The 15,990-nt window shown below is 41.9% G+C and overlaps 1 protein-coding gene across 1 annotated transcript in view; it reads right to left on the bottom strand.

Annotated features, from left to right (window-relative positions):
• Nucleotides 1-15,990, bottom strand: part of SPOCK2 (SPARC (osteonectin), cwcv and kazal like domains proteoglycan 2) — a 201,136-nt gene that overhangs the window by 24,562 nt on the left and 160,584 nt on the right. The window contains exons 2-4 of the mRNA XM_073685724.1: nucleotides 12,056-12,101; nucleotides 6,350-6,464; nucleotides 3,953-4,067 (exon numbers count right to left, since the gene is read on the bottom strand). Of these exons, the coding sequence (XP_073541825.1) occupies nucleotides 3,953-4,067; nucleotides 6,350-6,464; nucleotides 12,056-12,101 (276 nt within the window). The remainder of the gene's footprint in view (nucleotides 1-3,952; nucleotides 4,068-6,349; nucleotides 6,465-12,055; nucleotides 12,102-15,990) is intronic.

Genomic DNA, 15,990 nt, shown 5'->3' with positions numbered 1-15,990 from the left:
CAGGAGAATTTTCCCACGCTGTCAGTGACGTACATGAGGTGAGCCGAGTTCATTGGACATGACCTCGGCTCATCTGGATGCCGTCACAGCGAGACACTGAGGAGCGCAAGCATGCCTGCGCTTCTCAGTGTCTGCGGGATGACAGGCTGGATGGCAGCGTTCTGCTGCGGTCCAGCCTGTCATCTCGATGTAGCAGAGCTGAAGCTGTCCTGGGAACCATGGAAAGGTAAGGATGATGTTGCTTTATTATTTTTCTTTTATTGCAGGAGATCGTTGGCTTCAGCTGGAATGGGCGATACGGTAAGTATGGTTTAATTTAGAACAATAAAGAATTGTGTCTTTATTTCAATTAAAGGACTTTATTCTGGGTGTTTGTGTTTTTTTTAACTTTGACTATGGGGTTAGTAATGGGGGTGTCTTATAGACGCCTCTCCATTACTAACCTGGGCTTGATGTCAGCTGGCATTATAAGCTGACATCAACCCCAACCCTATTACCCCACTGCCACCGCTACAGGGCAGTGGGAAGAGAGAGGCTAAGTGCCAGAATTGGCGCATCCTATGGATGCGCCATTTCTGGGGCGGCTGACGACTGGTGTTTCTAGCCTGGGAGGGGGCCAATATTCATGGCACCCTTCCTGGGCTATTAATATCAGCCCCCAGCTGTCTGCCTAGCCTTTGCTAGCTATTAAAATAGGGGGGACCCCACGTCATTTTTTGGGGGTCCCCCATTTTAATAGCTAGTAAAGGCTAGGTATTCAGCTGGGGGCTGATATTAGTAGCCTGGGAAGCTCCGTGAGTATTACCCCCTTCCCAGGCTTCAAACATCCGCCCCAGCCGTCTGCTTAACCTCCGCTAGAGACTAAAATTACGGGGAACCCCACACCAATTTTTTTTTAATAAATCCTTTATTTTAACACTAAATGACAAGTACAGTCACCAACACTGTCACTGTACTTCATATATATGTGACTGACATGTTTCTATCTATCTAATCTATGTGTGAAGCTCTATTCTTTCTGTTGTAAATTGTCGGGTACCGCTGCTGAATTGCCGGCCGGCTTTTTTAAAGAGACGGTGCATGAAAACACTAATATTTTTTTTAATAAATCCTTTACACTAAATGACAAGTACAGTAACCAACACTGTCACTGTACTTCATATATATGTGACTGACATGTTTCTATCTATCTAATCTATGTGTGATTCTCTATTTCATCTATTCTAAATTGTCGGGTACCGCTGCTGAAATGCCGGCCGGCTTTTTTAAAGAGACGGTGCATGAAAACACTATTATTTTTTTAAATAAATCCTTTACACTAAATGACAAGTACAGTAAGCAACACTGTCACTGTACTTCATATATATGTGACTGACATGTTTCTATCTATCTAATCTATGTGTGATGCTCTATTCCTTCTTGTCTAAATTGTCGGGTACTGGTGTATGCCGCTGTTGAATTGCCGGCCGGCTTTTTTAAAGAGAGCGTCTTCTGAGCAGTTTTTCAGCTTTTGGACGCCTTTGAAGGTGTTTTCTATGTGTTTCTATGTGTTTTTGTTTGCCTGCCATTGGTTTTAACGGTGTTCGATGGTGTTCTAAGGTGTTCGACGAACAGTTCCTCGAACAGTTCCTCAAACATCCCGGTGTTCGACGAACCGAACCGAACCCGAACACTATGGGGGTGGTGCAACACTAGTCACTAGTTGTAATAATACATGCTAGCAATATTATAATGGTGGCAATAGAAGTTTACACACATTTCAGTAAGTATAAGGATGTGTGCAAAATTCTGGGGGTAGAGTGCTTAAAGTCAGAATAATAAAAAATGTATAGTATTAATTTGCACCCATGTAAATGTGCTTCTAATGAGCTGCACTTCTGTCCAAACTAGTCTTACACTATTTTTAAGTATTTATTGGGTGCTGAAAGCATTTCCTATTTTCTGTTCACATTAAATGGTTCCTATCACAATTCTTTCTGACATATAGACTGGGTATTCCTTAAGTACAGTGAAGGAAATAATTATTTGATCCCTTGCTGTTCTTGTAAGTTTGCCCACTGACAAAGACATGAACAGTCTATAATTGTAAGGGTAAGTTAATTTTAACATTGAGTGGTATAATATCCCCCAAAAAATCAAGAAAATCAAATTGTATAAAGTAGATACATTTATTTGCATTTTGCAGAGAAAAATAAGTATTTGATCCCCTACAAACCATTATGAGTTCTGGCTCCTACAGACCAGTTAGATGCTCCTAATCAACTCATTACCTGCATTAAAGACAGCTGTCTTACATAGTCACCTGTAGAAAAGACTACTGTCCACAGACTCCATTAATCAGTCAGACTCTAACCTCTACAACATGGGCAAGACCAAAGAGCTTTCTAAGGATGTCAGGGACAAGATCATAGACCTGCACAAAGCTGGAATGGGCTACAAAACCATAAATAAGACCACTGTATCTGATCTGTGGTGGCTCCATCCTTGGTGGAGAAGGACCAATGCATTCACCATCACGCTCTGTTATAGTATATGGATATATAAAAAACAGCCTCATCAATTAGCTTCCTTTAGGCTATGTGCACACGATGCAGAAATCTGAGCGTTTCTGTATCTCCCTGGCAGAAAAAACGCATGTGGATTGTACATGCAGATTGTACATGCGGATTGTACATGCGTTTTCCTGCCAGGGACATGCGGATGTGAAGCGTTCTTCACATGCATTTCCGCATGCGGGTTGTCAAGCGCTTTCCAAGCGATTTTAGCATCACTTGGAAAGTGCTTTTCAACTTGGTCACACTATATAAATCCATGCAAACGGCATGGATTTATATAGTGTGACCTTAAAGAATGGTAAAAAATAAAAAAATAAATCTATACTTACCTTCCGATGGCCCCCGCAGTCTTGCTTCGCTCGGTCCTGGCTGCCGGCAGATCGCGGTACACTGAAGGACCTGCTGACGTCGGCGTCACGTGACCCGTCACATGACTATGACGTCAGCACAGGTCCTTCAGTCCATCGCAATCTGCTGGCATGAGAGGACGAGCGCACCGGGGGCCATCAGAAGGTAAATATAATATTTATTTTTTATTTTATTCTTTTTTTCACAGGTTCTATGGTACCCGGGTCCAGAGGAGAGTCTCCTTTCCTCCACACCCAGGTACCATCCGCACATTGAAACGCATGGATTCTGCATGTACAGATGCAGTGATGCGGATTCCATGTGTTCCAATGCAAGTCAATGGCGGCGAAAATGCAGCACTTCCGCAAAATAATTGGTAGTGCTGCGTTTTTTTCCGCAATGATAATCCACAGTGGAAATTCCCGCAGCATGTGCACAGCACATGTGGATTATCATTGGGGAACATGGCAGGCCTTCTACCAAGCGTTTCTTAAACGTTTTGCCGCTGCGGAAATGCTTAAAAAACGCATCGTGGACACACAGCCTTATATATGTTTTAAAGTGATTTCATAATTTAAAAAAAGTGATGACTTGCAAAGTCATTACCGGAGCCCCATTAATTCTCAGGATTAGGGGGAGTTGCAGAGGTCTGACTTCCAGTGATAATAAAGTGATGATTTATGAAAGCCTATTTGCTAGGGAGTGACCAAACATACATTTCCATCTCTCCACTGTGAAATAATGGGGGGCACGTGCCTAATGTGGACCCTCCTATTTAAAAGTTCTAAATATAAATGATGGTAAAATGCCTGCTATGTAAATGCTTTGCCAAAGCATAGAGAATACATATGAACAGCGTATCAATCTTAAAAAATAGATTAGTTTGTGTGTATATATGTTATTCTAAGTCAAGAAAATGCTGATTATGTTAATTCATTAATACAGAATTTCTAACATCACAGATAATAATTCCCCCCCATTATTAATTCACTGGTTAGTAATATCTCCTATGAAGACGTCTTCTCTCTAGAAATGCAATTACTTCTCACCATGGAGCTGTACGTGTGTCCATCAGAACCACAGACTGATGCCGGCTGAGTTACATGGCATGGTTTGCAGAGGTTATCTTTGTTCCCCTGGAGTTTGAGGTTGGGTTGTTTAATTCTGGAGAAGAAAAAAAATGGCAATAAAAAATGAAATATTGTGTACTGAAAATTCTTGAAATTTAAGCCTATTGGTATCAAGATTGAATACCTTAAACATTTCAATTGTAGCCTATAGCACTGAAGAATTTTCCATGTCTGTGCATGTGTGGTGTTCTTATAGCAGTCTGTATGGATACAGTGTATCCACAAACAGCTTTCATCTACAGTGATGTTACCAGGAAAGCTTAACAGATGGTGCGGATGAGGGACTCTAGTTAGCAGCTGTCAGGTTGCACACTGCTGGAATGCAGAATGCACAAGAAGTAATTATATCAACTTCCAATCAAATAATTTGCGAATAAAGAAAACTGTTACTTCCATCTGATTTTTTTTGCCTACTTCATTGTATGAGTAATATTAAAAGTCAGATTCAGTTGTGAGTATCAATCATACATCATTTAAGGGCTACAAGCTTAGAGGAAGTTCCCTATTTTAGACAGCTATGGAATATCCACTTCAGTACCCACCTGTTGAGAGAACAGAGGGTCCCTGTCGGCCAGTCTGCAATTTGTGGAATTAAAGAGATTGTCCACTACTTTAGCGTAGGTCATCAATGTCTGATTGGTTGGGGTCTGACACCCAGCACCCTGCCGATCAGCTGTTATCGGTGGCGGCGCTGGTTGGAAGTACTTACTTGCCGAGCTGCTCCATGTTCTGATAGTGGCCACCTCAATGTACTACACATCCGCCTCCTATTGATTTGAATAGGAGACGGATATGCAGTACCAAGCCAAGGCCACTATCAGAACACCGAGTAGCTTGGCAAGTAAGTACTTCCAACCAGCGCCGCCACCGATAACAGCTTATTGGCGGGGTGCTGGGTGTCAGACCCCAACTGGTCAGACATTCATGACCTATTCTCCTAAGGACATATTTTATTTATAAATAAAATAAACTGACAGTTGGTAGTTTATTTTTGATTTATTTGGATCTTTCTGCCACTTTGTCTATCTGTGTTTTAGATCTTTAAACAGCTGGGCATTTCTGGTTTTGTCATATTGTATTATTAATTGTATAGATGCACAGGTCTTATGTGCGGTACATTAATACTGATCATATTCCCAGTAGTGTTTTTTGAGCTTTACTGGATATTACCAAATTCTTAGTTTTACCTATGATCACGTGCATCCTGGCTTGACCAGGGTATTGTATGTTTTTTATCAGTGCACTATATATATTTACAATTTGACAACTGGTTTATTACCATTGGAGGAGGGTTGTTGGTCCTTACATGGACACCTCTGGTAATGTATTATAGCCTTTTGGCTTTTTAATTGTTTTAATCTTCACGTCTAACTGTTTGTTCATGTTATATTAATAAAGATTTATTTATATTATATACATTTGGTGATCCCGACTCCTTTACGCACTTGTTTTCTTTCTGCATTTGGGGGCAATCATTATGTGTGGAGGATATTCCAGCTGATAAAAAGGAAAGAGTTCTTTACAGTTAGAGCAGTCAGAATGTAGAATGCCCCACGCCAAAAGGTGGTGACAGCAGACACTACATCCACATTTAAAGGGCTGGATGCTTTTCACATAATAAATGACATTGTGGGTTAACAAAGTGACAGAGAATGTATAATTGATTGAGAAGGGTAGAACTTGATGGCCCTGTGTCTTTTTAACCTACTGTATCTACTATGTGACAATTGAGCAGAAAGACATTACCAAAAACTGGTCGTTCTTCATATGTTGTCTACAAATAACAAGCCACCAAGCGTGGAGAAGACATATGGGAAATACCTTATTTTCATAAGGGGTAACATTTCTCCTTGTGGAGAGTGACAAGCTAAGCCTGGCATGCCAAGGTAAGGAGGCTTATTTGTGAATAAGCCTCCTTACCTTGGCATGCGAGAGCCGGTATGTCACTCTACACAAGGAGAAACTTACCTCAGACCTCCTCAGTCCAGAGCCTCTCATCTAGCCAAATCAGTTCTCATACTTTGCACTGACGAGGGCCAACAGCCCGAAACACCATTTCTACAAATTGAGATTCTGATTTAGCTATTTATTGTAAGTCATATTGCACGACTTGTTAAAGGATCGATAGTGACCTGTAGGATTTCTGCTTCCACAAGGTGGCGCTATACAGTTCAAGTACTCTTCTTCTCTGAAGAGGTAATTTGCATATTATTTTCATAAGAAACCTGAAGTCTTCAGAACATATTTCCTAAAATGGGAGTAAAGAGATAAGACAGCGGGACCTAGTCAGGAGATAATCTTTCATATTTTATTCACCTGTGTTCCAACTTCTTTCGACTTATACACATTGCTTTCTGATATCCATGAGCTATGCAAACCTTGTGTCGACTGCATTTCACTTTTTGGCAAGGGTCCTTTGTGGTGTCCAGACCTGAAATGAGGAGACCATTATGTCAGTAGTATAAAAAGCAATATAAAGAGATTTACAGAGTACCTAGCATTTTATTTTGATATTTTTCTCCTCACTGTACATCACTGCAGACAGAAAATCTATGAGCACATACAGCGCTCTGTGCAGGAGCTTATGGAGGAGCTCAGTGCTTCTGCCTGCTGACCAGTGATCGGTGGAGTATCAGAAACCAACACCCCACTGATCTGTAACGCTTGTATCAGAGGGAGAAAATCTAACAAAATGTTACAGATCCTCTATAAGGCCCTCACAAATATTAATATGTAGCATCGGCGTCTCTGCCTCCAGCCGGGCAGAGACGCCGTTCCCCTCAACGCGGCGGTCCCGGTGCAGCGTCTTCCTGCACCCTTCCGCTGCTGCTGTGGCGCGCACTGCGCGCAGCTTCCCGGGCACTGTGCCTAGGGCGCGCCCTCTCTCCCTCTTGAAGGGGCCACGCGCGTCATCCTAAAGAGTCTCCGGCCACTGGCCGGAGGACTTCCCCTATATAAGGCACCTCCTCCAAAATGGAGGTGCCTGTGCAAGGTTGTTGTTTTGTGTGCTAACACTTTCCTCAGGCCTCAGGTCCCGCTGCTTGTCAGCCTTGCCCGCCAGTCTGTCTAACAGTCCTGCCCGCCAGTCTGTCTAACAGTCCAGCCCGCCAGTCTGTCTATCAGCCGTGCCTGCCAGCCTGCCTACCCGGAGCACCTGCCAGTTACCTGCCGTGCCTGCCATTCTACCTACCTGGAACACCTGCCAGTTGCCTAGTGTGCCAGCCAGCCTGCCTACCTGGTGCACCTGCCAGTTACCTGCTGTGCCCGCCATCTTGCCTACCGGGAGCACCTGTGTGGCTATCTGCCGTGGTCACCAGCTGGCCTACCCGGAGCACCTGTCTGGCTATCAGCCGCACCTGCCAGCTTATCTACCCGGATCACCCGCCAGCCTTCCGGCCGTCCTCATCCGCTATACCGGTCAGCTCCTGTCATCTGACAGGGAGTCACCTGCTCTCACACAAGGTCGGTCCCAGAGTGGCACCTGGTTCCCCTGCCGGGTCCCTCCCTGGTTCACGGAGTCGACTAAGCTGCCGTGTGACCTGGGTCGGTCCGAGTAGGCACTTAGTTACGCCCCTCTAGTCCGTCCTTGCACCGAAGCACAGAGGTTCCACCACCCGGACCCGTAACATAACACAGAACATTTTCAACTTAGAAATAGAAATTCTGCATTTCACTAAAACATGGGGTAACAGCTTAAATCCCACCTAAAGAAATTATACCTATATATTATATTAATCATATATTATATCTATATATAATATACAGTGGGTACGGAAAGTATTCAGATCTCTTTAAATTTTTCACTCTTTGTTTCATTGCAGCCATTTGGTAAATTCTAAAAAGTAAATTTTTGCTCTCATTAATATACACTCTGTACCCCATCTTGACTGAAAAAAAACCCAGAAATGTAGAAATTTTTGCAAATTTATTAAAAAAGAAAAACTGAAATATCACATGGTCATAAGTATTCAGACCCTTTGCTCAGACACTCATATTTAAGTCACATGCTGTCCATTTCCTGGTGATCCTCCTTGAGATGGTTCTACTCCTTCATTGGAGTCCAGCTGTGTTTAATTAAAATTATAGGACTTGATTTGGAAAGGCACACACCAGAGTGCTCTGGACCTCAGATTTGGCTGAAGGTTCACCTTCCAAAAAGACAATGACCCTAAGCCCACAACTAAAATAACAAAGGAGTGTCTTCAGAACAACTCTGTGACCATTCTTGACTGGCCCAGCCAGAGCCCTGGCCTAAACCCAATTAAGCATCTCTGGAGAGACCTGAAAATGGCTGTCCACCAACGTTCACCATCCAACCTGACAGAACTGGAGAGGGTCTGCAAGGAAGAATGGCAGAGGATCCCCAAATCCTGGTGTGAAAAACTTGTTGCAACATTCCCAAGAAGACTCCTGGCTGTACTAGCTCAAAAGGATGCTTCTACTCAATACTGAGCAAAGGGTCTGAATACTTATGACTAAGTGATATTTCAGTTTTTCTTTTTTAATAAATTTGCAAAAATTTCTACATTTCTGTTTTTTTCAGTCAAGATGGGGTGCAGAGTGTACTTTAATGAGAAAAAAAATAACTTTTTAGAATTTACCAAATGGCTGCAATGAAACAAAGAGTGAAAAATTTAAAGGGGTCTGAATACTTTCCATACCCACTGTACATAGTGCCTTGAAAAAGTATTCATACCATATGAGCTTTTCCACGTTTTCTCACATTACACCCACAAACTTAAATCTATTTTACTAGTATTTTATGTGATATGAACACAAAGTAGCAAGTATTTGTAAAGTGTAAAGGAAATGATACATGGCTTCCTAATTTTTTTAAATATAAATCTGAAAATTTTGACGTGCATTTGTATTCAGCCCCCCCCCCCCCGAGTCAGTCATTTGTGGGACCACCTTTCCCTGCAATTACTGCTGCAAGTCTTTTGGGGTATGTCTCTACCAGTTTTGCACATATTGAGACTGAAATTTTGCCTATTCTTCTTTGCAAATCAGAAGTCATTCCATAAAATGGAGTTTGATAGAAGTGTCAATAAAGTAATGCAGTCTTCTTCGAGAAATATATGCTCCCCTCTAGAGACTAAAGAGTTACAAGGAAGCAGTATACAGAGCTTTATCTGTGTGTATATAAGTTGATATCTTGTTTTATCAAAGCCTCAAGCAGTGTAATAGCGCTATTATCTGTCATTAAATCTCCTACTCTGTGATTATGAGATGACTCTGCTCATATTGTTCCAGGCTACACAACAAAGCTTTAATATAAGCTACAGAAAAATACAGATTACTCTGAACTCCAGTAACCTGTGTGAACACTAGCAAGATATGTTTAATGGAAAGGGCCTCTTTATGACTACCAAATGAAGTTAACATAGAATTTGAAATGCATGCACAATCTAATAAAACACATTATCTGCTTTAACATACCATTCATAAAATAAATAAGAGTAATGCATTGTCAGTAGAGGTGGTGTGAATTGATTTTCAGGACCCAGTTGACCGGCCAGGTCTGTACTCTGTGGCCATTGGATGGGAGCACTTTGCTTGCCTCCTGTCTCCCAGCATCTGCAGTTGATTAACCAGCCTGCCACTACGCATGTGCATCACGCTGCACCGATCATGTTATCACAGGCCAGCTAATCAATAGAGGAGCCAGGGATGTTCTTGATTAAGAGGCAGTTCACCGTGCTCCCATCTGACAACCACAGTTAGATTATATGGTCACTGGACCGGGTCCTAAGAATCGATTCGTACCATCTCTAATTTTCAGCAATAGCATGGAATTATTTCTGCAATTTAGTTACTATAGTCCATAATGTAAAGGTAATCCAATAAGACTGCTAGATCTTTTATTGATATACAATATACCATTGCAAAAACCAGTAGAGAACCTTATAGTGCTGAATACGACCAGAAACATTGCTACAATTTCACGGCATACAAAGAGGCTGCTTTCTCATCTTCTATAACAGCCCAATACAAAATAGATTGAATTTCCAGAAGGCTCCAGAGCTGTTTGTTCAGTATGGACTCAGCAACTGAGTCTAATTTATTAAGAAACAGCACAACTGGCTCCCTGTGCTATAAGTCCTTCACTAGAGGAGCGTCCCTCATGCTGAGGATTACTAATTAGTCTTTACACAATGGCTGTCTTTTGTACTCATCACCATGTCTGAAAATGCTAAGCTTTCGCTGCTCTTTTCTGTCCAAAACTCCTTTATTCTGCTTTTTTAAGTATGTATCTCTATCGGCAACTGTGTTTAGTGTTAAAAAGTGAATTGACCATAGAACACCTGACATTATAACAATGTGTTCCCAATTTGTTCTCTGCACACAGTACTTGACTGGCAAATCCCCCGCTATTCCAGCCCTGTCCCCAAGCCCGCCCCCATTCTCTGCTCACTTGGCAGCAGCGATGGTGAACACATGACCGCTGCGGTCAATCACTGGCCTTGGCTGTGTTCGGGACTTTTAAAAAAAAGTGCCCTAGCACTACCACACAGGTAGTTTCTACCTACTTGCATGTTGTGCCCGGCGCCGTTCAGACTTCTGCTAATACCACATCAACAGAGCAGCAGTTTTTCTTCCTGTTGACAGGACAGGGCTTTTGGAGTCATGCTGATTGACAGCTGGCTCCCTGCTGCCTCAATGTGGGAAACCGGCTGTCAGTCAGCATGACGCCAGTAGTCCTGTCCTGTCAACAGGAAGAAAAACTGCTGCTCTGTTGACAGGGAGTAGGAGCGGTCAATGACCAATGCGGGGTACAACAGGCAGGTACTTACCTCTGTTAGCAATTACCTGCCTATTAGTGCTTAGGCACATTTTTTAAACTTCTGGATATCTCCTTAAGGGATTGTAATACGGTCTAAGGGGTAGCGTTTCTCCTTATGGAGAGTGACACACCAGCTCTGGCACGTCAAGGTAAGGAGGCGTATTCGTCATGCAATGCTCATCTTGGAAATTCAATATGCAAATTGCCTCTTCAGAGAAAAAGAGGACTTGTACTTTATAGCGCCACCTATAGGAAGTAGCAATCCTACAAGTCACAATCAACCCTTTAACAAGTCGTGCAATATGACTTAGGATAAAAGCCAAATCAGAATCTCATAACCTTCCCAACAAGGTTTGCATTGCCTAGACAGGCTTCCTCAGGGGCTGGGGCTATAATGACCTGAAAATGGAGACAGCCAATCCCAGACAGCCAATTAGATACCATCTTTAAGATATCCAATGGCGATCATTCTTGCCAAGAGACAACATAGGCTTCTCTAACTTATCCAGCCTTCTGTACAGGCTTGGACTGGACCACAGGATAAAAGGAGAATCCTCCGGCGGGCCACCACTCTCTTATATGACCAATACCTGGCACAATATACTTGAATCACTATGTACAGACAAAGGCAGCATCTTATTCATTTAACAATCTACCCAGTTCATTGTTATATAAATCTGTGAATGAGGATAATGTCACATTTGCATGTAGCTGAAAAGTGGGGCCCTGGAGTTGGTTACTGGTGGGCCCTTGGCCCCCCAGTCCGACACTGCTTCAGTAATTGGGTAATTTTGCATATGCTAACCTCCCCTTTAACCATATAATTACTTGAGGTAAAGTAATAACCAATGCTCACCTTGGGAACGTTTAGTGAAGCGATATGGCGCATGTGTGGAAACGTCATAGACTGGTTAGGTCTCCCGATAATGGGGTTATGCAATGATATGCATTGCGCATGCGTGTATACGGTACTGCAAGAGGATGGTGAGTTTAAACAATTAAAAGAGGAGTCAAGAATGACGATTGCCAGAGCATGTGCAGAAGTGCTTTTCGTGATATGCTTCTATTGGTTAATAGTGAAAGAACCTTCTGACGAGATTCTATGATGATGTGCACGGCGACTGACGCCGAAGGTGAGAATTGTATATTAAGACGCACACTACATAACATACACATATATACAGATTTAGTGAAAAAACAACTTCTTTGGAGGGCTTCTTTAATGGTATTAATGTTACCTTCATCTCCTGGTTGGTTGTCTTCCCAACTCTTGATGTAGTCATCCTGTGAAAAACAACATAGTATGGATTAGAGGTCGGTAGTTATAAATGTAGAGAAGTGGTGACCCTGGCTGCAATCCCTCTTCCCAACATGTAGCTTAATTGTCTAGCTGCAATGTAAGATCTTTTCCTCTTATTCGATATAGGAAACTTGTGGCTGCACCGTGCACTGGAGTTATTAATCCACGCTGTATATATGTGGTACGCAACAACACAGTAGCTATAAAGTAATGTGCTTCACTTTGCGTGAAAGGTAAGTGATTGGCACTGTTAAAAGATATGTGGCTGCATGTTATTTGGAGGGCGTATGGAACAATCCTGTATGCGCAGGCCCTATAGATGCACTGTATACATATCTGACACTATACAATGGTGTGAAAAAGTGTTTGCCCTTTTCCTGATTTCTTATTCTTTTGCATGTTTGTCACACTTAAATGTGTCAGGTTACAAAACAAATCAACAAAAGATGTGGTAAACCACAGTTAATTTATGTTTTAAGGGGAGGGGGTGCAATCACTTTTTCACACAGGGCCCTGTAGGTTTGGATTTCTTTTTCCTTAATAATAAAGACCTTCATTTAAAAACTGTATTTTGTGTTTACTTATGTTATCTTTGTCTAATATTTAAATTTGTTTTGTGGTATGAAACATTTAAGTGTGACAAACATGCAAAAGAATAAGAAATCAGGAAGGGGCAAACACTTTTTCACATCACTTTATTTGAAAGTCCATGCCATTGCAATTGAGGGAAGAAAGCTATCAATATATGATGCTATAGCTGTCACTTGTGGCCCGATACATCATTGTAGTTCTGCCAGCTTTTTGGCATACATACTTCTCAATCAGTGACTTTTTGATTTACGACAAATTCATTTGTGCCTTTTTTCAAGTTTCCTTTTCTGGTTTAGTTAGTTTTCTGCTTTTTAATTTAAAGTGACTTTTCAAGAAGTTTTGGACAGATTCATGATCCTGAAATTTTGAAAAAGTCGCAAAATTTGGTAAAGTGCTACTAGTCTTCCCCACCTGAGTGATTTTATGTACGCCAATTGCCACATATTTGCAACATTTTCAACACGTTCAACTTTTACTGTTAAACAGCTGTGAAACCGGTTAAAGATGATTTTGGGCTTCATGAATCACTTGGGCCATTTTAATAAATTTGGCACACAAAAACGTCAGTAAAAACCACACATCAAAAAAGGAAAGTGACTTAAAAAAAACCCTGCAAATGATGAATCGGGCCCATACTGTATGTGGTGTACGGCTGTATCACAAGATGTTTCAGCATCCATTATTGAAGTCTATTATACTGATAGACTCAATGTTAAGTTATTATTGGCACCTAAGAGCACATTACTATTATTTTCCTTACGGCTCTCCAAACATACAGAAAATAAGTCATCATGTTATATTTTCCAATTTTGCACATATCACACAGATATGCAATGTTTCACCCCAATGTTACTATATTACACGGAGAACATGCAGACGTAACAGTCCAGTGACTTCAATCAATGATGTAATTTTATAGGATACACACAATCATCATAAGTTATTGTCCTCCTGCTAACTATCTCATCTACACCTCAATTGCAACCTGCAGGCAATGTAAGTATTACCTTCAATTATTTACATTACTAAACCAATACAATGTAAATGTTATTACCCGCAGGTTACGAGACATCCCGAGCCTCTTCATTCTCATCAGTGTTCCTCTTGATTTCTGAGAACTATTATCTGCGGCTGAGGTAATTGTGCTGATCTACAAATGTTGCAATGAATTTCCCGTTCTAGTATATTATTGCCATCTGCCTGCTGACCTGCCCCCCAGCATCCTTAACATACATAAATCATAGCACAATAGAACGAGTGCTTCTGACATTCAGCAGATACAGCAAGATTCCTACTGGTGCCCGGGAACATTATTTTTTATTTTCTTTATAAGGCTACAACTGCTCGGGGCTTATAAAGAATAAGTCAGAACAGAATATTCTGGTGTGTACATGTATAAGTGATGCGGCCCTCCAGGGCCTGGCTGCACTCCACTCTTCGCTACTCTGCTGAACACTTCCAGTTGAGGCTCTCTAACTGCCTAATCTCTGACCATCGCTATGCCATCACATATACCCCAACGTTTTAGATACTCTCATAAAAATTACGTGATGACTAGAAAATGCAAAAAAACATTTTTAGCAAGTTTTCTTTTTAAAAAAAAAACAAAAACAAGTACCGTATATACTCGAGTATAAGCCAACTTGTTCAGCACATTTTTTATGCTGAAAAAGCCCCCCTCGGCTTATACTCAGGTATATACTTATATATGCTGTATATATCATTGGGATGGGGGCTTGCGGCAGCGGAGGGGCGAGCACAGGCAGTAGCCAGCTGCTGCAGCTACCACGTGTGCCGCTGATTTTAAAAAAATGAATATTCACTCTTCTCCATGCCCATGGGAGTGGAGAGGGGTGAGTATTCATTTTCTTTAATAGCGTAGTGAGAGTCGCAGCCGAAGCTTCCTGCTGCGACTCAGCGATCCTCTGTGCCCGCTATTAGAGAGTATGAATTTTCACTCTTCTCCACTTCCATGAAGGTGGAGAAGAGTGAATGTTCATTTTCTTTAGTAGCGGGAACACAGGATCGCTGTGCAGCTGCAGGAAGCGGTGGCTGCGACTCACACTGCGCTAGTAAGGAGAATGACTATTCACTCCTCTCCACGCACAAAGTCCCGGCCTGTAGAGGAGTGAATATCCCCGCGGCTCACCTCAGCGACTGAGGGTGCAAGGCAGTGACGTCATGCGCTGCTCAGATGCGAGGTGAGCTGCTGCTGGCAGAACAGGACGCAGCACTGGAGCAGAGGGAAGAAAGGTGAGTAGCAGTGTTTATTTTTTTTTCATGTGTGCAGTGATGGGGTGCCATGCATAGCAGGATGGGGATGGGCATGAAGGGTCCATGCATACCAGGATTGGGATGAGGGATGCCATGCATACTAGGATTGGGATGAGGCGTGCCATGCATATCAGGATTGGGATGATGGGGCCATGCACTATGCATACCAGGATTGGTGATGAGGGTGCCATGGATACCAGGATTGGGGATGAGGGGGTCATGTGAGTGGGCGATTCATACCAGGATTGGGGATGAGGGGGCCATGCTTATCAGGATTGGGGATGAGTGGGCAATGCATACCAGGATTGGGGATGAGGGGGCCATGCTTACCAGGATTGGGGAAATTTACCAGTAGCTGCTGCATTTCCCACCCTAGGCTTATACTTGAGTCAATAAATTTTCCCATTTTTTTGTGGTAAAATTAGGTGCCTCGGCTTAAATTTGGGTCGGCTTATACTTGAGTATATACGATAATTAAAATTGGTTTGTTGTTAAAATGCAATCATAACATTGAGGAGTCAGTCAAAATGAGATGAAAAATACTTATCTATATTTGTTTACTACTCCATCTGAGAGAATCATAATGTATCTACAGAGACCCTGATTCCAGCGATGTGTCACTTACAACTGCTTAATGTAAATTTTGATAAAGTCCCTGTTTTATCTGCTGCAGATCTTGTATTTGTCTGAATGCAGAGCTCTGTATAACCTGACCCACCTCACTGATTGACAGCTTTCTGCCTATGTATATTGTAAACGGATGAAATAACTATTGAACACCAATTTTCTAAGTAAATATATTTCTAAAGGGGCTATTGACATGAAATCCTCACCAGATGTTGGTAACAACCCATCCAATCCACACAGGCAAAGAAATTAAACCATAGATGTCCATAAATTAAGTTATGTGTAATAATGAGAAATGACACTGGGAAAAAGAATTGAACACGCTTATTGAAATTTATTTAATAATTTGTACAAAAACATTTTTTGGTGATGATACCTTGA

Source organism: Phyllobates terribilis, unplaced genomic scaffold (assembly GCF_046119375.1).
Source record: "Phyllobates terribilis strain yellow unplaced genomic scaffold, ASM4611937v1 Scaffold_5__5_contigs__length_657084704, whole genome shotgun sequence".
In the NCBI taxonomy this organism is placed as follows: domain Eukaryota; kingdom Metazoa; phylum Chordata; class Amphibia; order Anura; family Dendrobatidae; genus Phyllobates; species Phyllobates terribilis.
The sequence above is the reverse complement of the archived record's forward strand: the minus strand, read 5'-3'. Positions and strand labels throughout refer to the sequence as shown.